Genomic DNA, 23,392 nt, shown 5'->3' with positions numbered 1-23,392 from the left:
GCAGCAAACTCTCTCCAGAAGTTCAGTGAGGATCTCTGAATGATCCAATGTTGAGGCCTGCACATAAGCAATTGGGCGCAAGACGACCATTAGACCTGATGACCTGTTTCTGCACATGAGCTTAGTTAGACATCATCGCCATGACATCTCTTACAAGAGTGATCGGTGACATCCATTGGAGAAGCAGTTCCTGCTTCATACTCCTACTGTACTGTCTTTGCCGGGAACCCTCGCCGCTTGGGGTGCGTTCGTAAATTCACTCTGGTCCTTCTGTAGCTCAGTTGGTAGAGCATGGCGCTTGTAACGCCAGGGTAGTGGGTTCGATTCCCGGGACCACCCATACGTAGAATCTATGCACACATGACTGTAAGTCGCTTTGGATAAAAGCGTCTGCTAAATGGCATATATTATTATTATTATTATTATTATTACTCCGATTTCGGAGCACTCTCGTCTGAGTGTGACGGAGCGCAGGATAACTGATGAATTTAGAGACGCTCAACACCCGTTGAATGTTGAATCGGTGTCAGTAAACGTCAGGGGGAAGGGGGGTGATTAAATTATTGCCTGCAGCACAATTACAGTCACCAATGCTCTGGATAACATGAAAACAGCCTAACCAGTTCTGTTAGGGAGAGTAAAATGGTCAGAGTGAGGTGTTCTCTCATTTGTGTCTGGGAGTAGCTGGGACAACGTTAGCTTGACTGCTGTTGTGAGATCAGAATGCTTGGATCGACGCTACTCTTTAGCCAGAGCGTCCAGTGTGCTCTCTGAACGCTCCGAGAGCAAAACGCTCTGAATTTACTGACGGGCAATCTGACACTGAGTGCACCCTGGCACTCCAGATTAAATTTACGAACACACCCTTGGTTGGAGAGCATCAAAACCTTGCTGCATCATGGGTAAATTGTGACCAACTGACTGATCTACAAATAATATTGAGTAGCTATTTATGATTCAAGGTGATTTGTAAATTAGTCAGTCTTGTCGTGGCAGCGTAGCCTAGTGGTTAGAGTGTAGAGGCGGCAGGGTAGCCTAGTGGTTAGAGTGTAGAGGCGGCAGCGTAGCCTAGTGGTTAGAGTGTTGGACTAGTAACCAGAAGGTTGCGAGTTCAAACCCCCGAGCTGACAAGGTACAAATCTGTCGTTCTGCCCCTGAACAGGCAGTTAACCCACTGTTCCTAGGCCGTCATTGAAAATAAGAATGTGTTCTTAACTGACTTGCCTGGTTAAATAAAGGTAAAATTAAAAAATTAAAATTAAAAAAGTCGGCTGCAATGTCAAACGCGCCCCATTATGAAACTTCTATTGATCAAATATAAAGCCTTGTGGAGAAATTATCAATTTATTCTTCGGTTGACCAAATTCAATACTCTCTCGTTAACCTCCATACAAAAATTCCTCACTTCTTGGTCTTATTTTCCTGGATAGATTTTTGGCAGAGTAACCCTCTCGCTTTGCCTCTTCTCTGTCTTGGTAGTGGATTGGCGAGTAGTGACGGACCGGAAGTTTGACCGAAATTCTTGTCATTTTACCGAAGATGTTATATAACTAATCCAAGATAGATCAGAGCCTTTCATTTCCAATTGGATCAAATTAACAATAGTGGGCAGAACAGACATTGAGATGGGCAGGGCCAAGCATGAGCTAGCGAGATCCTATTGGCGCGTTCTAGCAATTTATTTTGCATATTTCGTTAGGGGACGCCTAGTATGAATCGCGTTTGTGCAATAACTCAATTCGCCCTTGCTGTCCTACTAAGCAACGCTATTATTATGTTTTACTTTGGCAAAGGGTAAAGCCTACAAAACGTAGTCCACTCTGTTTGGTACAGACTGTAGTCTCGGAAACAGAAGACTCTATTGAGAACAAACGTTTAATTGAGGAGAAAATGTGCATGACGGCCAAAATAAATCTCGTTTCATTCTCCCCACTGTAAGCCACTGAGCTTCCTCTCATCACCATATTTGGTAGTGAGAGGAAGCTTCAACCGGATGCTTAACATTTATACATCCGGTGAAATGTCTGACTCATTGTTCTATCTGTGTTTTTACTGACTCGGATCTTTTCCACTCGTTTCATCAAAATGATGAGTTTTTCGACTCATTTCATTCGCGTCAGTAAGAGCCAATTTACGCTCGATCCGAAAATGTGGTCGGAGGCACTGGATGGTGTGACGCAACTGAGGCCAAATTCGGCCTTGCCTCTCACATTTTGTAACAATGTAGAGGGGCTCTGTATAGCTCCGCATTGACATTATTGGTTGACAGTAGATGAGGGACGGAGGTCCTGTATAGGCGCAAACTCACTTCCTTCACAACAGCGCTGTGCAAGAACTATGAATGCTCTGACTTCTGCAGAGGCCATAATATCACCCTAAATGCTGCACAGCCAATGCAGAGAACATATTTGCCATGCAGCGCTTTTCATGCCCAACGCACTCAGGACCCCCAGTGAACGATGAACTGAAAACTGGAAAGAGTTAGGATTCTCCGAGCCTCTCATTTACATCATTCACCATTTTTATTTAACTAGGCAAGTCAGTTAAGAACAAATTCGTATTTACAATGACGGGCCTACCCCGGTCAAACCTTAACGACACTAGGCCAATTGTTCGCCGCCATATGGGACTCCCAATCACGGCCGGTTTGTGATACAGCGTGGAATCGAACCAGGGTCTGTAGTGATGCTGTTAGAGCCGATTTGGACATATTTGTATAAAAGACCGAACATATGGAGCTCCATGTATATTTGTGTAAATATATTAAATATGAATGTAAATTATGAAATATTAGGTACGTACCTTTATGATTTATATTTACCTGATTGAGATATATTAATTTGTTGTTATTGTAACTCAGCCATTTGGCCCCCCCTCTTGCCTGTTCATTGTATTGTGATAATTGTGTTAGGATAAAGGCAGGAAGTTGGGCCTTCGGGAGAGGGAGTCCTTGCTAGACGCGGGAGCGGTATAGTTTTTTGACCATACAGACATACAGACAGGTCATAGACATACAGGTCATAATATGTATTTTCCATATCAAGTATTTTGTGCTTTAAGTTGATTGGAGACTCATTTATTTGTTAGATATAAGAAGAATAAACATTTTTGTTGCACCATATCCCTGGATGTCATGGAATGTTTGGCCGTTTGGAAACCTTGAGTGTGGACTGTATGCGTACCAAACAACCCCGCTTCAGGCTTGGGCAGTGGCTATGGTAAAGACGAAAGGAAGCCACTACAGATGCCTCTAGCATGACGCCGTCATTGTAAATGAGAATTTGTTTTTAATGGACATGCCTAGTTAAATAAAGGTTACACAAATTGAGTTTGTGTTTTATACTGGACCTGTAGCCCCCACCCAACCTCAACCAATCATGTCAATGATGAGCTACATTATTGCAAAATGTGAGAGGAGCTCAATTTGGCTCCTTTGGCTTCTTCGTGCCTCTGGTTGCCTCCGCAATTGCGTTACACCCTCCATATGAAGCTTCTGACCACATCTTCGGAATCAAACATAAATTGGCTTTTAGTTCTCGAGTTTGATGAGCAAAGGCTCCGTATGTTTTGGTTCTACAACGCTGTTTCCGTAACATTCAAAAAATTGCAAACATTTTTGCACCATGATCAATTATCAGTTCTAAACATGTATTTTTCTTCTCTATGTACTATGCTTATTATCTATTTTCTGCGCATATGACAGACAGTTTGGTGCTCGGAACAGTCCTCTGGGAGCCACTGAGACAGAGCAGCGTGTATCAATCGTGCTGTTGGAATCATTACTACCAGCACTAGGCAGGTCAAACGAACAACTCAAACGAATGAGTCATTCAGAAAAATGAATCATGACTCTTGAGTCAGTAAAAAAAAAAAAGAGTCGACTAATGAATCATGACTCTCGAGTCAGTAAAAAAAAGAGTCGAATAATGAATCAATGAATCATGACTCTCGAGTCAGTAAAAAAAAAAGAGTCGAATAATGAATCAATGAATCATGACTCTCGAGTCAGTAAAAAAAAAAAGAGTCGAACAATGAATCGTTCGCGAATTGCACGTCACTGTTGGACGAGGTAAGATGGCGGCGCCAGAGGAGCAGGAATTATCTCAGGCGCAGACCGAAAAACTCCTTCAATTTCAGGTAGTCAGCCTTTCTTCAGGTTGAAGTATTTATTTTTTATATAACTCCATATTACTGTATGTTTAGATATATGAAGGACATTGTTTAAAATAAAGCACGCCAGTGGGTGTAAGAAACGCTTTTTTTTGCCAATATAATGTTGATACCCCATAGCGCCACCGCTAACGTTAGCTAACTTGCTACCGTTAACGTCATATCTAATCTAAGCAACACAACAATTATGTTCTATCCTAAATATTGTCTTGAGTTGCTAGTTCGTTCCCGACAATACTCACAAAGAAACGAATCAACAAACTTAAACCAGTGTAATGTGAATTAGAAAGGACATGTTTAACTTGGTTATCTGCAGCACTTGGTTTACTTACGCCAACTAACTAACTAAGCTAACGACAGTTGGCTGACTAACTAGCTAAGCTGACTAACTAACTAGCTAAGCTGACTAACTAGCTAGCTAAGCTAACGACAGTAACTAACTAGCTAAGCTGACTAACTAACTAGCTAGCTAAGCTAACGACAGTTGGCTGACTAACTAACTAGCTAACTAGCTAAGCTAACGACAGTTGGCTGACTAACTAACTAGCTAAGCTAACGACAGTTGGCTGACTAACTAGCAGTTTACTTGGTCAGCCAAGCTAACGTTACTTCGCATTTTTAGCTAGAAGATGGTTTGAGAGTTGAACATCAAGACACACAACTGTTAATGACACATGACAAGCAATGACTGGTTCATTCCTAGTAAGGCCCCCCCTACATTAACATTACATTTAAGTCATTTAGCAGACGCTCTTATCCAGAGCGACTTACAAATTGGTGCATTCACCTTATGACATCCAGTGGGACAGTCACTTTACAATAGTGCATCTAAATCTTAAAGGGGGGGGGGGTTGAGAGGGAATACTTATCCTATCCTAGGTATTCCTTAAAGAGGTGGGGTTTCAGGTGTCTCATCCATACCCAAGATGTGGAAATGGCCTGTAAGGAAAGTAAACATATTTGGAAATAAATTCGGTTGAACATAATTTAACAGATTTGTCCAATCTTGTGTACACCAACCAGTGTTAGATCTGAGAATTCAGATTTTTTTATTTTATTTTTTTGCATTTGCATTTGATTTTCCAGGACTTGACAGGTTTGGAGTCTATGGACCAATGTCGTCGTACATTAGAACAACACAATTGGAACATCGAGGTAAGAACTGTCGCCCCCCCCCAAAATACATGAATGGCTGTTTTTGATGTGGGCCTTGACGACTACATTATACACAGGTTATGATGCACCCAGTGAATCCAATAGTTCATCAGAGGTTGCACTGTTATAAATTAGCTACGTGCAGTAATATATATATATATATATATATCTCTCATGAGAAATGTTGCCTTCAATATTCTGCATGAGCTCTGCCACACGGTTTAGTCTTCTTGTGGTGTGCAGGGTGAGAACAAATGGATAATGTCGTGTGTGTGTGTGTGTGTGTGTGTGTGTGTGTGTGTGTGTGTGTGTGTGTGTGTGTGTGTGTGTGTGTGTGTGTTCCCAGGCTGCAGTGCAGGACAGACTGAACGAGCAGGAAGGAGTTCCCAGTGTGTTTAACCCTCCGCCCTCCAGACCCTTACAGGTCAACACAGCAGACCACAGAGTGTATAGCTATATCGTCTCCAGGCCACAACCCAGAGTACGTCCACGCACATTCTGTCTCTCCGTCTCCTATGATGTTCTTCTCTTTTTGCTCTTATATGTCACCGGTAAACTGTTCTAGCATCTCAACTTTTAAGGTAGAATCTGCAATATGACATTCGCACAGACAGTGGCGCAACCTTCTGCTTACTAACATCATCCAGCTGACAGCTGTAGTTTCTCATTGAATCTTCCCACTTTTCTGACCATGTCTCATCTGGTCTTTTTTCTTACTTTTCGTCCAGGGATTAATAGGATGGAGTTACTACATGATAATGCTACCTTTCAGATTGACATACTACACACTTCTGGACATATTCAGGTAATACAAAGAAACTGTATTTGGTCATCAGTTCCTCTAACCTTTCTGTATAAAGGTGACTGATTGGCTCCTCTTTCCTAACCAGGTTTGCCCTGCGGTGGGTCAGACCAGACCCACGTGGACGCGTCACAGACCCTGTGGGTGACGTGGTGTCCTTCATCCATAGTTTTGAAGAGAAGTACGGTCGATCACATCCCGTGTTTTACCAGGGAACATATAGCCAGGTGTGTTAGGTTCCCAAGTTTCATTCTCAATTTGGGATACTAGTACCTTGACCATCCACGACAAGTATGCTAGAACGCAGAAGAACATCCCCCCCCCCCCCCCCAAAAAAAGTTGACACACCTTACGTTTTATTTTATTGAACAACCGACTAAATGGTTTTAAGAATGTTCCAGAATCCATATAGGTTCTACGTACAACCGACTAAATGTTTTAAGGATGTTCCAGAATCCATATAGGTTCTACGTACAACCGACTAAATGTTTTAAGGATGTTCCAGAATCCATATAGGTTCTACGTACAACCGACTAAATGTTTTAAGGATGTTCCAGAATCCATATAGGTTCTACGTACAACCGACTAAATGTTTTAAGGATGTTCCAGAATCCATATAGGTTCTACGTACAACCGACTAAATGTTTTAAGGATGTTCCAGAATCCATATAGGTTCTACGTACAACCGACTAAATGTTTTAAGGATGTTCCAGAATCCATATAGGTTCTACGTACAACCGACTAAATGTTTTAAGGATGTTCCAGAATCCATATAGGTTCTACGTACAACCGACTAAATGTTTTAAGGATGTTCCAGAATCCATATAGGTTCTACGTACAACCGACTAAATGTTTTAAGGATGTTCCAGAATCCATATAGGTTCTACGTACAACCGACTAAATGTTTTAAGGATGTTCCAGAATCCATATAGGTTCTACGTACAACCGACTAAATGTTTTAAGGATGTTCCAGAATCCATATAGGTTCTACGTACAACCGACTAAATGTTTTAAGGATGTTCCAGAATCCATATAGGTTCTACGTACAACCGACTAAATGTTTTAAGGATGTTCCAGAATCCATATAGGTTCTACGTACAACCGACTAAATGTTTTAAGGATGTTCCAGAATCCATATAGGTTCTACGTACAACCGACTAAATGTTTTAAGGATGTTCCAGAATCCATATAGGTTCTACGTACAACCGACTAAATGTTTTAAGGATGTTCCAGAATCCATATAGGTTCTACGTACAACCGACTAAATGTTTTAAGGATGTTCCAGAATCCATATAGGTTCTACGTACAAAATGTTTTAAGATGTTCCAAATGTTTTAAGGATGTTTTAGAATCCATATAGGTTCTACGTACAACCGACTAAATGTTTTAAGGATGTTCCAGAATCCATATAGGTTCTACGTACAACCGACTAAATGTTTTAAGGATGTTCCAGAATCCATATAGGTTCTACGTACAACCGACTAAATGTTTTAAGGATGTTCCAGAATCCATATAGGTTCTACGTACAACCGACTAAATGTTTTAAGGATGTTCCAGAATCCATATAGGTTCTACGTACAACCGACTAAATGTTTTAAGGATGTTCCAGAATCCATATAGGTTCTACGTACAACCGACTAAATGTTTTAAGGATGTTCCAGAATCCATATAGGTTCTACGTACAACCGACTAAATGTTTTAAGGATGTTCCAGAATCCATATAGGTTCTACGTACAACCGACTAAATGTTTTAAGGATGTTCCAGAATCCATATAGGTTCTACGTACAACCGACTAAATGTTTTAAGAATGTTCCAGAATCCATATAGGTTCTACGTGGATTGAATCGATGTGTAACTTGGTCGATAGCTGGTGGTGTTATTCAGTGAGGTGTGTGTTTTTGTTTTCCCCCTGTAGGCATTGAACGATGCCAAACGTGAGCTTCGCTACTTGTTAGTTTACCTCCACGGAGAGGACCACCAGGACACAGACCAGTTCTGTCGGTAGGTCCAATAACAAGTGATCCCTTTACACGAGGTCAACATACACGGGCAACAAAACGCACAATGATACTACAATGCAATACCCAAACTCTGGAAGGCCAGGCACCGTTGGGTACAAAATTGTCCTTTTTCCAGGGAGGCAAGAATCATTAGTTGGTTATCTAGTTATAATTCAGGGTCTGTTGATGATTGGTTTGAATATGGATTCAGTTGATTGGACGAAGGCATTACCATCTGTGTTTCTTTATTTGTGTCATGCTTGTTATTATTCACATGCCCTCCACTCTTCATTTATTAGATGTTTTCCTTAAAAGTGTACTCGGTACATCCCTCCTCACGGTTTATATTAATGATGCTTCTGTTTCCATCTTCCTCCAGATCCACGTTATGTACAGAAGAGGTCCTGACCTTCCTCAACACCAGGATGCTGTTCTGGGCCTGTTCCACCAGCAGGCCTGAGGGATACAGAGGTACACAACCGTCTACTCTTGCATTGCGTCTTCACTACCTAGATCTCCTAGAGCTGGAGATACGTTCTACAAAGAGGAACTGGCCTCTTCCTTCACTCGTTGTTGTTGCTGTAAATGAGGACGTGTTCTCAGTCAGTTTGATAGGGTTAAATGGGGTTAAAGATTTAAAAAAGTAAATCATTTGTGCTGGAACTGTGGATGATTTTCATCAGTGTCCTCTTAAGATATGAGGTGGAATCTCTTAGGGATGATGGATGATTTTCATCAGTGTCCTCTTAAGATATGAGGTGGAATCTCTTAGGGATGATGGATGATTTTCATCAGTGTCCTCTTAAGATATGAGGTGGAATCTCTTAATCAATCACTTTATTTCAGTGTTGTTTTAATCTGTGTTTGGTGTGGGTTTTTTTTGTCCCCCTGTGTGTCTGTACCTCAGTGTCCCAGGCGCTGCGTGAGAACACTTACCCGTTCCTGGCCATGATCATGTTGAAGGACCGTAAGATGACGGTGGTAGGACGTCTGGAGGGGCTCATCCAATCAGAGGACCTCCTCAACCAGCTCACCTTCATCATGGAGGCCAACCAGACCTACCTGATGTCTGAACGCTTGGAACGGTAAGGCACTGATCCTGATGTCTGAACGGTGAGGGTCTGAACGGTGAGGGTCTGAACGGTGAGGGACTGATCTGACCGGTGAGTGTCTGAACGGTGAGGGACTGATCCTACCTGATGTCTGAACGGTGAGGGACTGATCCTACCTGATGTCTGAACGGTGAGGGACTGATCCTACCTGATGTCTGAACGGTGAGGGACTGATCCTACCTGATGTCTGAACGGTGAGAGTCTGAACCGTGAGGGTCTGAACGGTGAGGGACTGATCCTACCTGGTGTCTGAACGGTGAGGGACTGATCCTACCTGATGTCTGAACGGTGAGGGACTGATCCTACCTGAGGTCTGAACGGTGAGGGACTGTTCCTACCTGATGTCTGAACGGCGAGGGTCTGATCCTACCTGACTGCCGATCTGGGTTTTCAATACCTTAAAATGTGTTCCAGTGGTCTCTGTGCCTGTACAAGCCCAACACATCTGGCGCGCCAGACAAACTCAAACAAAAGTATGGGAAATTGTTTTAATGTATTTGAAACCCACATATGATTATTTTACTATTATGAAAAACACAAATGTGGAGATTGTCTCTGGTCCTGGAGATCTCCCATACGTCTGTCTCTGGTCCTGGAGATCTCCCATACGTCTGTCTCTGGTCCTGGAGATCTCCCATACGTCTGTCTCTGGTCCTGGAGATCTCCCATACGTCTGTCTCTGGTCCTGGAGATCTCCCATACGTCTGTCTCTGGTCCTGGAGATCTCCCATACGTCTGTCTCTGGTCCTGGAGATCTCCCATACGTCTGTCTCTGGTCCTGGAGATCTCCCATACGTCTGTCTCTGGTCCTGGAGATCTCCCATACGTCTGTCTCTGGTCCTGGAGATGTGGTGTAGTGATGTCTCCCATACGTCTGTCTCTGGTCCTGGAGATCTCCCATACGTCTGTCTCTGGTCCTGGAGATGTGGTGTAGTGATGTCTCCCATACGTCTGTCTCTGGTCCTGGAGATGTGGTGTAGTGATGTCTCCCATACGTCTGTCTCTGGTCCTGGAGATGTGGTGTAGTGATGTCTCCCATACGTCTGTCTCTGGTCCTGGAGATCTCCCATACGTCTGTCTCTGGTCCTGGAGATGTGGTGTAGTGATGTCTCCCATACGGGTCCTGGAGATGTGGTGTAGTGATGTCTCCCATACGTCTGTCTCTGGTCCTGGAGATGTGGTGTAGTGATGTCTCCCATACGTCTGTCTCTGGTCCTGGAGATCTCCCATACGTCTGTCTCTGGTCCTGGAGATGTGGTGTAGTGATGTCTCCCATACGTCTGTCTCTGGTCCTGGAGATGTGGTGTAGTGATGTCTCCCATACGTCTGTCTCTGGTCCTGGAGATCTCCCATACGTCTGTCTCTGGTCCTGGAGATGTGGTGTAGTGATGTCTCCCATACGTCTGTCTCTGGTCCTGGAGATGTGGTGTAGTGATGTCTCCCATACGTCTGTCTCTGGTCCTGGAGATCTCCCATACGTCTGTCTCTGGTCCTGGAGATGTGGTGTGGTGAGGTCTGTCTCTGGTCCTGGAGATGTGGTGAGGTGAGGTCTGTCTCTGGTCCTGGAGATGTGGTGAGGTGAGGTCTGTCTCTGGTCCTGGAGATGTGGTGAGGTGAGGTCTGTTTCTGGTCCTGGAGATGTGGTGAGGTGAGGTCTGTTTCTGGTCCTGGAGATGTGGTGAGGTCTGTCTCTGGTCCTGGAGATGTGGTGAGGTCTGTTTCTGGTCCTGGAGATGTGATGAGGTCTGTCTCTGGTCCTGGAGATGGAGGTTAATTGAGCGTGTATGTGTGTTCCAGGGAGGAGAGGAACCAGACGCAGGTGTTGCGGGCGCAGCAGGACGAGGCCTATCTGGAGTCGCTGAGAGCCGACCAGGAGAAGGACCGGAGGAAGAGGGAGGAGCAGGAGAAGGTCCAGGCGGAGGAGGAGAAGGTCCGGCAGACCGTCCTGGCCGAGGAGATGAGGAGGAGGGTGAGAACGAGGAGTCTTTTATACTCTCTGTCCTCTCTCGCTCTGCCTACATTAAAACCGTTCCTTATCTTGGTTCTATGTTATTTAATAATTAGTTGTTGCCAGTTTGACTGTGGCTAACACATTCTTTGTTTTTAGACGTTGGAGGAAGAGAAGGAGCTTAAGTCAGAATGTCTTCCCCCCGAACCCCCAGCAGACGACCCCGACAGCGTCAAGATAGTTTTCAAAATGCCTAACGACACCAGAGTGGAGAGGCGGTTCCTCTTTCAGCAGTCTCTGACGGTACGAGCACGGCTCTGCTCTCGTCAACTTACAGCATTTGCATTTTAACCGGCCTGGTGTTTACCAGTGGAGGCTCGACTCCCAATTCTACACAATCAAACTTTTACAGTTTGATTTAACTGCCCTGATATATATATTTTTTATTTTACCTTTACATTTACATTTAAGTCATTTAGCAGACGCTCTTATCCAGAGCGACTTACAAATTGGTGCATTCACCTTATGACATCCAGTGGAACAGTCACTTTACAATAGTGCATCTAAATCTTAAAGGGGGGGGGGTGAGAAGGATTACTTATCCTATCCTAGGTATTCCTTAAAGAGGTGGGGTTTCAAGGCAAGTCAGTTAAGAACAAATTCTTATGTTCAATGACGGCCTAGGAACAGTGGGTTAACTGCCTGTTCAGGGGCAGAACGACAGATTTGTACCTTGTGAGCTCGGGGGGTTTGAACTTGCAACCTTTCGGTTACTGGTCCAACACTCTAACCACTAGGCTACCTGCTGGATACAAGTCCCAACGCTCTAACCACTAGGCTACCTGCTGGTTACTAGTCCAATGCTCTAACCACTAGGCTACCTGCTGGTTACTAGTCCAACGCTCTAACCACTAGGCTACCTGCTGGTTACTAGTCCAACGCTCTAACCACTAGGCTACCTGCTGGTTACTAGTCCAATGCTCTAACCACTAGGCTACCTGCTGGTTACTAGTCCAACGCTCTAACCACTAGGCTACCTGCTGGTTACTAGTCCAATGCTCTAACCACTAGGCTACCTGCTGGTTACTAGTCCAATGCTCTAACCACTAGGCTACCTGCTGGTTACTAGTCCAATGCTCTAACCACTAGGCTACCTGCTGGTTACTAGTCCAACGCTCTAACCACTAGGCTACCTGCTGGTTACTAGTCCAATGCTCTAACCACTAGGCTACCTGCTGGTTACTAGTCCAACACTAACCACTAGGCTACCTGCTGGTTACTAGTCCAACACTCTAACGACTAGGCTACCTGCTGGTTACTAGTCCAATAACTCTACCTGCTGGTTACCAATGCTCTAACCACTAGGCTACCTGCTGGTTACTGGTCCAACGCTCTAACCACTAGGCTACCTGCTGGTTAACCACGCTAACCACTAGGCTACCTGCTGGTTACTGGTCCAACGCTCTAACCACTAGGCTACCTGCTGGTTACTGGTCCAATGCTCTAACCACTAGGCTACCTGCTGGTTACTAGTCCAATGCTCTAACCACTAGGCTACCTGCTGGTTACTAGTCCAATGCTCTAACCACTAGGCTACCTGCTGGTTACTAGTCCAACGCTCTAACCACTAGGCTACCTGCTGGTTACTAGTCCAACGCTCTAACCACTAGGCTACCTGCTGGTTACTAGTCCAATGCTCTAACCACTAGGTTACCTGCTGGTTACTAGTCCAATGCTCTAACCACTAGGCTACCTGCTGGTTACTAGTCCAACGCTCTAACCACTAGGCTACCTGCTGGTTACTAGTCCAATGCTCTAACCACTAAGAACGTAATGGTCTTGACAACAAAAAAAGAGCACCCATCTCTCCCTCTGTTTCTCCAGGTAATATACGACTTCCTGTTCTCGTTGAAGGAGACCCCGGAGAAATTCCAGATAGTTACCAACTTCCCCCGCCGGGTCCTGCCCTGCCTTCCCACGGAAGAGCAGCCCAACCCCCCCAGCCTCAAAGAGGCCGGCCTCAGCCGTTCCGAGGTCCTCTTTGTTCAGGACCTCACAGAAGATTGACACCTACCTAACCTTCTCCTCAACCTCCAACATGAGGAAAATAACTTGTCTATTTCCTTGTTTCTTCACACGTTTTTTTGTTTTGTTTTTGTTTAAATGGCCGTTGTGCACAACAAGGGATCACTGTCTGAAATAACAAAAACAAAAAAAACTTTAACACAAAATAATTTAGCCCTGCTCTATCCCCGGCCGTCTTGTCCACCATGATACCTCCTCCTCTCTCCTCCAGTTAAATTTGGTTATGTTTAAAAGGAGAGCAATGTGAACTACCCTTCCTGTACATACATTACATATTTAAAGAACAAGGCTGAAAAAAACATTTTTTTTTTTTTAAATATTCAATCAAAGTTGACTCTATAATGTAATTGTCTTGAGACGACCAAACAAGCGAGGGGGTTGAGTTTCCGTACCGCCTGCAGTTTAGAACGACAACCCAGTTCAACAAGAAGAGGGCCACAGCTTTCACACGTGGCTTTTACCTATCTCTAGTATAACAGTCTGCCTGTGGTGACTCATAGATGCCTATTTCTCCTGTAACATCGGAATGGGCTGGTCATGTTTAAGATGTCATTTTCCAACAACTATAAATTAAACATTTTTAAAATGTTGTGGTGGTTTTGATTTTAAAGTGGCTGTCAGTGCTCTGTTCCCATCTCCCATATCCTTAGTCTAATACATCTCAGCCTTCCTACCAGCCCACAGAAACTCTGCTAATCTTGAAGTCATGTCAGTTTTAATATTTTTTTTTGTAGGTACGCTATAAATACAAAAGTATGTGTACACCCCTTCAAATTGGATTTGCTGATCGGTGTTTCAAATCAAGCACACAGCCATGCAATCTCCATAGACAAACATTGGCAGGGGAATGGCCTTTACTGAAGAGTGACTTTCAACGTGGCACCGTCATATGCCATCTTTACGACGAGTCAGTTTGTCAAATTCCTGCCCTGCTAGAGCTGTTATTGTGAAGTGGAAACAATGGCTTAGCTGTGAAGTGGTAGACAACACAAGCTCACAGAGGGGGAGGGCCAAGTGCTGTAGTGCGTAAACATTGTATGTCCTCGGTTGCAACACACTACTCAGTTCCAAACGGCATCTGGAAGCAACGTCAGTACACTAATTGTTAGTGGGGAAGTTCATGAAATGGGTTTCCGTGGCAGAGCAGCCGCACGCAAGCTCAAGATCACAATGCCAAGCGTTGGCTGGAGTGGTGTGAAGCTCACCGCCATTGGACTCTGGAGCAGTGGAAACGTGTTCTCTGGTGTGATGAATCACACTTCACCATCTGGCAGTCCGACGGACAAATCTGGGTTTGGCGGATGCCAGGAGAATGTTACCTTCCCCAATGCATAGTGCCAACTGTAATGTTTGGTGGAGGAGGAATAATGGTCTGGGGCTGTTATTCATGGTTCGGGCCCCTTAGTTCCAGTGAAGGTGCATCTTAATGCTACAGAACACAATGACATTCTAGAAGATTCTGTGCTTCCAACTTTGTGGCAACAGTTTGGGGAAGGCCCTTTCCTGTTTCAGCATGACAATGCCCCTGTGCACAAAGCGAGGTCAGTACAGAAATAGTTTGTCGAGATCAGTGTGGAATAACTTTGTATACTTCTGGCCCTTCTTTGGACACTGCTAACAAACCTCCAATTGAGCTTCAACGCCATACAACACTCCTTCCGTGGCCTCCAACTGCTCTTAAATGCTAGTAAAATGAAATGCTCTTCAACTGATCGCTGCCCGCACCCACCCGCCCGTCCAGCATCATTACTCTGGACGGTTCTGACCTAAAATATGTGGATAACTATAAATACCTAGGTTTCTGGTTAGACTGTAAACTCCTTCCAGACTCACATTAAGCATCTCCAATCCAAAATGAAATCTAGAATTGGCTTCCTATTTCTCAACTAAGCCTCCTTCACTCATTCTGCCAAACTTACCCTCGTAAAACTGACTATCCGACCGATCCTAGACTTCGGCGATGTAATTTACAAAATAGCCTCCAACACTCTACTCAGCAAATTGGATGCAGTCTATCACAGTGCCATCCGTTTTGTCACCAAAGCTCCATACACTACTCACCTCTGCGACCTGTACTCTCGTTGGCTGGCCCTCGCTTCATACTCGTCGCCAAACCCACTGGCTCCAGGTCATCTATAAGTCTTTGCTAAGTAAAGCCCCGCCTTATCTCAGCTCACTGGTCACCCTAGCAACACCCACCCGTAGCACGCGCTCCAGCAGGTATATTTCACTGGTCATCCCCAAAGCTAACACTTCCTTTGGCCGCCTTTCCTTCCAGTTCTCTGCTGCCAATGACTGGAACGAACTGCAAAAATCACTGAAGCTGGAGTCTTATATCTCCCTCTCTAACTTTAAGCATCAGCTGTCAGAGTAGCTTACCGATCACTGCACCTGTACCTGTACACAGCCAATCTGTAAATAGCCACACCCAACTACCTCACCACCCTTATTATTACTTACCCTCTTGCTCTTTTGCACCCCAGTATCTCTACTTGCACATCATCATCTGCACATTATCACTCCAGTATTAATGCTACATTGTAATTATGTTCACCTCTAGGGCCTATTTATTGCCTACCTCCCTACTCTTCTACATTTGCACACACTGTACATAGATTTGTCTATTTACCTTTTCTAATGTGTTATTGACTGTACGTTTGTTTACTCCATGTGTAACTCTGTGTTGTTTGTGCCGCACTGCTTTGCTTTATCTTGGCCAGGTCGCAGTTGTAAATGAGAACTTGTTCTCAACTGGCCTACCTGGTTAAATAAAAGGTGCCATTTATTTTTTAAAGACCTTGACTGGCCTGCACAGAGCCCTGACCTCAACCCCATCTAACACCTTTGGGAATACAGACTACGAGCCAGGCCTAATCGCCCAACACCAGTGACCGACCTCACTAATGCTCGTATGGCTGAATGGAAGCAAGTCCCTGCAGCAATGTTCCAACATCTAGTGGAAAGCCTTCCCAGAAGAGTGGAGGCTGTTATAGCAGCAATGTTCCAACATCTAGTGGAAAGCCTTCCCAGAAGAGTAGAGGCTGTTATAGCAGCAATGTTCCAACATCTAGTGGAAAGCCTTCCCAGAAGAGTGGAGGCTGTTATAGCAGCAATGTTCCAACATCTAGTGGAAAGCCTTCCCAGAAGAGTGGAGGCTGTTATAGCAGCAATGTTCCAACATCTAGTGGAAAGCCTTCCCAGAAGAGTAGAGGCTGTTATAGCAGCAATGTTCCAACATCTAGTGGAAAGCCTTCCCAGAAGAGTGGAGGCTGTTATAGCAGCAATGTTCCAACATCTAGTGGAAAGCCTTCCCAGAAGAGTAGAGGCTGTTATAGCAGCAATGTTCCAACATCTAGTGGAAAGCCTTCCCAGAAGAGTAGAGGCTGTTATAGCAGCAATGTTCCTACATCTAGTGGAAAGCCTTCCCAGAAGAGTAGAGGCTGTTATAGCAGCAATGTTCCAACATCTAGTGGAAAGCCTTCCCAGAAGAGTAGAGGCTGTTATAGCAGCAATGTTCCTACATCTAGTGGAAAGCCTTCCCAGAAGAGTAGAGGCTGTTATAGCAGCAATGTTCCTACATCTAGTGGAAAGCCTTCCCAGAAGAGTGGAGGCTGTTATGGCAGCAATGTTCCAACATCTAGTGGAAAGCCTTCCCAGAAGAGTAGAGGCTGTTATAGCAGCAATGTTCCAACATCTAGTGGAAAGCCTTCCCAGAAGAGTGGAGGCTGTTATAGCAGCAATGTTCCTACATCTAGTGGAAAGCCTTCCCAGAAGAGTGGAGGCTGTTATAGCAGCAAAGGGGAGGGAGGGGGGGGCAAATCCATATTAATGCCCATGATTTTGAAATGAGATGTTCAACAAGCAAGTGTCCACATACTCTTGCTCATGTAGTGTCTGTAGGAAACAAACATATTATGCTAACCTATTAGTAAATGTTTCATAGAATACTAGTTTGCTGTCAAGAAAGGATGACAAAACACAAACTATGTTCATCCTGATCTCACAAGATCACATTCCTCTTCTCAACACAGTATGAGAGCCTCGGGCTCCGGTCTAAAGTAGTGCACTATATAGGGAACAGGGTTTTATAGTGCTCTGGTCTATAGTAGTGCACTATATAGGGAACAGGGTTCTACAGGGTTCCGGTCAAAAGTAGTGCACTATATAGGGAGCAGGGTTCTATAGGGCTCTGGTCAAAAGTAGTGCACTGTATAGGGAACAGGGTTTTATAGTGCTCTGGTCTATAGTAGTGCACTATATAGGGAACAGGGTTCTATAGGGCTCCGGTCAAAAGTAGTGCACTATATAGGGAGCAGGGTTCTATAGGGCTCTGGTCAAAAGTAGTGCACTATATAGGGAACAGGGTTCTATAGGGCTCTGGTCAAAAGTAGTGCACTATATAGGGAGCAGGGTTCTATAGGGCTCCGGTCAAAAGTAGTGCACTGTATAGGGAACAGGGTTCTATAGGGCTCCGGTCTAAAGTAGTGCACTATATAGGGAACAGGGTTCTATAGGGCTCTGGTCAAAAGTAGTGCACTATATAGGGAACAGGGTTCTATAGGGCTCCGGTCAAAAGTAGTGCACTGTATAGGGAACAGGGTTTTATAGGGCTCTGGTCTATAGTAGTGCACTATATAGGGAACAGGGTTCTATAGGGCTCCGGTCAAAAGTAGTGCACTATATAGGGAGCAGGGTTCTATAGGGCTCTGGTCAAAAGTAGTGCACTGTATAGGGAACAGGGTTTTATAGGGCTTTGGTCTATAGTAGTGCACTATATAGGGAACAGGGTTCTATAGGGCTCCGGTCAAAAGTAGTGCACTATATAGGGAGCAGGGTTCTATAGGGCTCTGGTCAAAAGTAGTTCACTATATAGGGAACAGGGTTCTATAGGGCTCTGGTCAAAAGTAGTGCACTATATAGGGAGCAGGGTTCTATAGGGCTCTGGTCAAAAGTAGTTCACTATATAGGGAACAGGGTTCTATAGGGCTCCGGTTAAAAGTAGTGCACTATATAGGGAGCAGGGTTCTATAGGGCTCTGGTCAAAAGTAGTGCACTGTATAGGGAACAGGGTTCTATAGGGCTCCGGTCAAAAGTAGTTCACTATATAGGGAGCAGGGTTCTATAGGGCTCTGGTCAAAAGTAGTTCACTATATAGGGAACAGGGTTCTATAGGGCTCTGGTCAAAAGTAGTTCACTATATAGGGAACAGGGTTCTATAGGGCTCTGGTCAAAAGTAGTGCACTATATAGGGAACAGGGCTCTGGTCAAAAGTAGTGTACTATATAGGGAGCAGGGTTCTATTGGGCTCTGGTCTATAGTAGTTCACTATATAGGGAACAGGGTTCTATAGGGCTCCGGTCAAAAGTAGTGCACTATATAGGGAGCAGGGTTCTATAGGGCTCTGGTCAAAAGTAGTGCACTGTATAGGGAACAGGGTTTTATAGGGCTTTGGTCTATAGTAGTGCACTATATAGGGAGCAGGGTTCTATAGGGCTCTGGTCAAAAGTAGTGCACTGTATAGGGAACAGGGTTCTATAGGGCTCCGGTCAAAAGTAGTTCACTATATAGGGAACAGGGTTCTATAGGGCTCCGGTCAAAAGTAGTTCACTATATAGGGAACAAGGTTCTATAGGGCTCCGGTCAAAAGTAGTGCACTATATAGGGAGCAGGGTTCTATAGGGCTCTGGTCAAAAGTAGTGCACTGTATAGGGAACAGGGTTCTATAGGGCTCCGGTCAAAAGTAGTTCACTATATAGGGAACAGGGTTCTATAGGGCTCCGGTCAAAAGTAGTGCACTATATAGGGAGCAGGGTTCTATAGGGCTCTGGTCAAAAGTAGTGCACTATATAGGGAACAGGGTTCTATAGGGCTCTGGTCAAAAGTAGTGCACTATATAGGGAACAGGGCTCTGGTCAAAAGTAGTGCACTATATAGGGAGCAGGGTTCTATAGGGCTCTGGTCAAAAGTAGTTCACTATATAGGGAACAGGGTTCTATAGGGCTCCGGTTAAAAGTAGTGCACTATATAGGGAGCAGGGTTCTATAGGGCTCTGGTCAAAAGTAGTGCACTGTATAGGGAACAGGGTTCTATAGGGCTCCGGTCAAAAGTAGTGCACTATATAGGGAGCAGGGTTCTATAGGGCTCTGGTCAAAAGTAGTGCACTGTATAGGGAACAAGGTTTTATAGGGCTTTGGTCTATAGTAGTGCACTATATAGGGAACAGGGTTCTATAGGGCTCCGGTCAAAAGTAGTGCACTATATAGGGAGCAGGGTTCTATAGGGCTCTGGTCAAAAGTAGTTCACTATATAGGGAACAGGGTTCTATAGGGCTCTGGTCAAAAGTAGTGCACTATATAGGGAACAGGGCTCTGGTCAAAAGTAGTGTACTATATAGGGAGCAGGGTTCTATTGGGCTCTGGTCAAAAGTAGTTCACTATATAGGGAACAGGGTTCTATAGGGCTCTGGTCAAAAGTAGTGCACTATATAGGGAACAGGGTTCCATAGGGCTCTGGTCTAAAGTAGTGCACTATATAGGGAACAGGGTTCCATAGGGCTCTGGTCTAAAGTAGTGCACTATATAGGGAACAGGGTTCCATAGGGCTCTGGTCTAAAGTAGTGCACTATATAGGGAACAGGGTTCCATAGGGCTCTGGTCTAAAGTAGTGCACTATATAGGGAACAGGGTTCCATAGGGCTCTGGTCTAAAGTAGTGCACTATATAGGGCACAGGGCTCCATAGGGCTGTGGTCTAAAGTAGTGCACTATATAGGGAACAGGGTTCCATAGGGCTCTGGTCTAAAGTAGTGCACTATATAGGGAACAGGGTTCCATAGGGCTCTGGTCTAAAGTAGTGCACTATATAGGGAACAGGGTTCCATAGGGCTCTGGTCTAAAGTAGTGCACTATATAGGGAACAGGGTTCCATAGGGCTCTGGTCTAAAGTAGTTCACTATATAGGGAACAGGGTTCTATAGGGGTCTGGTCTAAAGTAGTGCACTATATAGGGAACAGGGTTCCATAGGGCTCTGGTCTAAAGTAGTGCACTATATAGGGAACAGGGTTCCATAGGGCTCTGGTCTAAAGTAGTGCACTATATAGGGCACAGGGCTCCATAGGGCTGTGGTCTAAAGTAGTGCACTATATAGGGAACAGGGTTCCATAGGGCTCTGGTCTAAAGTAGTGCACTATATAGGGAACAGGGTTCCATAGGGCTCTGGTCTAAAGTAGTGCACTATATAGGGAACAGGGTTCCATAGGGCTCTGGTCTAAAGTAGTGCACTATATAGGGAACAGGGTTCCATAGGGCTCTGGTCTAAAGTAGTTCACTATATAGGGAACAGGGTTCTATAGGGGTCTGGTCTAAAGTAGTGCACTATATAGGGAACAGGGTTCCATAGGGCTCTGGTCTAAAGTAGTGCACTATATAGGGAACAGGGTTCCATAGGGCTCTGGTCTAAAGTAGTGCACTATATAGGGAACAGGGTTCCATAGGGCTCTGGTCTAAAGTAGTGCACTATATAGGGAACAGGGTTCCATAGGGCTCTGGTCTAAAGTAGTGCACTATATAGGGAACAGGGTTCCATAGGGCTCTGGTCTAAAGTAGTGCACTATATAGGGAACAGGGTTCCATAGGGCTCTGGTCTAAAGTAGTGCACTATATAGGGAACAGGGTTCCATAGGGCTCTGGTCTAAAGTAGTGCACTATATAGGGAACAGGGTTCCATAGGGCTCTGGTCTAAAGTAGTGCACTATATAGGGAACAGGGTTCCATAGGGCTCTGGTCTAAAGTAGTTCACTATATAGGGAACAGGGTTCTATAGGGGTCTGGTCTAAAGTAGTGCACTATATAGGGAACAGGGTTCCATAGGGCTCTGGTCTAAAGTAGTGCACTATATAGGGAACAGGGTTCCATAGGGCTCTGGTCTAAAGTAGTGCACTATATATGGAACAGGGTTCCATAGGGCTCTGGTCTAAAGTAGTGCACTATATAGGGAACAGGGTTCCATAGGGCTCTGGTCTAAAGTAGTGCACTATATAGGGAACAGGGTTCCATAGGGCTCTGGTCTAAAGTAGTGCACTATATAGGGAACAGGGTTCCATAGGGCTCTGGTCTAAAGTAGTGCACTATATAGGGAACAGGGTTCCATAGGGCTCTGGTCTAAAGTAGTGCACTATATAGGGAACAGGGTTCCATAGGGGTCTGGTCTAAAGTAGTGCACTATATAGGGAACAGGGTTCCATAGGGGTCTGGTCTAAAGTAGTGCACTATATAGGGAACAGGGTTCCATAGGGCTCTGGTCTAAAGTAGTGCACTATATAGGGAACAGGGTTCCATAGGGGTCTGGTCTAAAGTAGTGCACTATATAGGGAACAGGGTTCCATAGGGCTCTGGTCTAAAGTAGTGCACTATATAGGGAATAGGGTGCCATACTAGCATTCACGACAACGTTGTGTGAACTCGAATGGTGATTACAGTGAAAACAGGCAAAGGGACGGTTGTAATATTGGTATACATCATACGTTTATTAGTGAACAACACTCTCAAATCAGCCACGATAAAAATAAAAAAACAAATGATTGCACGACTCGGGTAAAGCAGAACTAGCAACTTTCAGTTTAAAAAAGTACAAATCTGGAAAATGTCAATCAGTATACAGGTGTGTATACACAAACTAGTTAAATGCTACAAACAATATGCTTTCAATGAAATGAAAACATAGAACCATTTTCCTAATATACACATATATATATATATAATATATTAGCTATTATTTTTGAAGTATTATTTTTTTTAAATCCAAACGTGGCAAAATTGAGGTAACTGTAAATGTGCAAGTACCAAAGCAAACATCTGTTGTTTCTAACACCGAACATGCCCCTGGCCGGTTGGATGGGAGCCCCCCTAGAAGCAGTAAACAGAACACTATTCTCGCCACCAGCAACAGATCATTGGAAAACAGTGGAAACCGACGACGCAACCACAGAAATCATATCCTAAATAAAAATTCATTTTAGCTGGTACACCATTTTCTTCTATTTGTTTTCCTTTGCACCACACAAGCTGTGAGATCATTCATTAATTGGGTCGCAGAAAGACTACAAGATTCTATTTTCATTTTTGTTGTGTTTTGATTTTAAAATTACCTCAGCCTTTTACAATATGGTCATTAAAGACTGCCAAATAGACGTTTACCCCCAAACCATGGCGCTAATGTTTCAATAAGTGAATAAAAAATAATTAAAAAATATAGATGTCAAATCTACATTGAGAATAAAGTAGGTGGTTATTAGTTTGACTAACATGTTATTTTTTTATATATATTTTTAATGTAACTGACCATTATGTAAAACAGCATCATACCTAAATCAGATCAGAATGGTTTTTCACTATGGCTTTCAGTTACCTAGGTTCTAGACATGTTTATTATCTAACGCAATAATAACATAGCATACATATTATAACTAAACAACTTTAAAAATCCAGGATTTCTCCCCAGTTCCAAGTCCAGACAACTTTAATTTGAATAAAAGCGCAAATAAAATCTTGTAGTGATTCAGTTACAAACGTGTGCAGTACAACGCATGGCAGTTATCAGCTGAGCAGTGACGGAACGCCATCTGAAGAACCAACCCGAAGCCGACTAGAGCTCGCTAAAAACCAGTTGGGACTTGGTAGGACATGCATATTGTGCACCGTTAAATAGTCCACCGTCCACCATGGCTAGATATCTTTCACTGAAAATACACACTTGGTTTTATTTTTTTACATTTGTTTTAAATCATGCAAACACCTTTAGAGTTGTTTTGGAAGTGTTTTTTAAAATATTTGTTTTAGGTAGGATAGTGTGCATCAATGGCGCGTTTTAAAACTGGATCACAACCGTTATGGAAGTATACATGTCTGTACATCGTGTGGTTGTTCAAGAACACAAACTAAATGTATGATAATATGATGCAATATCCACTACTCTGGCAAAAAAAAAATCATATATAATTCAACAATTATTATTACTAGTATTTGAATAGATGACATTAAAAATATGCGTGGGCTGAGGAAAACAACCAAGAACAATTCAAATCCACCACCGATCCTTTCATGGTATCTGTCCCATCAAAAC

The 23,392-nt window shown here is 44.0% G+C and overlaps 1 protein-coding gene across 1 annotated transcript; it reads left to right on the top strand.

Moving 5' to 3' along the window:
* The first annotated feature begins 4,044 nt into the window (after positions 1-4,044).
* Positions 4,045-13,863, top strand: LOC123993766 (FAS-associated factor 2). The gene is made up of 11 exons (XM_046296244.1): positions 4,045-4,137; positions 5,257-5,325; positions 5,672-5,806; positions 6,054-6,130; positions 6,216-6,354; positions 8,044-8,129; positions 8,508-8,599; positions 9,036-9,213; positions 11,038-11,209; positions 11,348-11,491; positions 13,073-13,863. The coding sequence occupies exons 1-11, from the start codon at positions 4,075-4,077 to the stop codon at positions 13,253-13,255; spliced, it is 1,338 nt and encodes a 445-aa protein (XP_046152200.1). The 5' UTR covers positions 4,045-4,074; the 3' UTR covers positions 13,256-13,863.
* Positions 13,864-23,392: the final 9,529 nt, after the last annotated feature.

Source organism: Oncorhynchus gorbuscha, linkage group LG13, assembly GCF_021184085.1.
Source record: "Oncorhynchus gorbuscha isolate QuinsamMale2020 ecotype Even-year linkage group LG13, OgorEven_v1.0, whole genome shotgun sequence".
NCBI classification, from domain to species: Eukaryota; Metazoa; Chordata; class Actinopteri; order Salmoniformes; family Salmonidae; genus Oncorhynchus; species Oncorhynchus gorbuscha.
Note: the sequence above shows the minus strand (reverse complement) of the source record. Positions and strands in the feature narration are given on the sequence as shown.

Bases quoted from the DNA above. Each gene is read 5' to 3' on its own strand.
- LOC123993766 (XM_046296244.1), top strand. From the start codon at position 4,075: ATGGCGGCGCCAGAGGAGCAGGAATTATCTCAGGCGCAGACCGAAAAA. The intron at 4,138-5,256 runs GTAGTCAGCCTT...TTGATTTTCCAG, and splicing joins AAAAACTCCTTCAATTTCAG to GACTTGACAGGTTTGGAGTC. The intron at 8,600-9,035 runs GTACACAACCGT...TCTGTACCTCAG, and splicing joins CAGGCCTGAGGGATACAGAG to TGTCCCAGGCGCTGCGTGAG.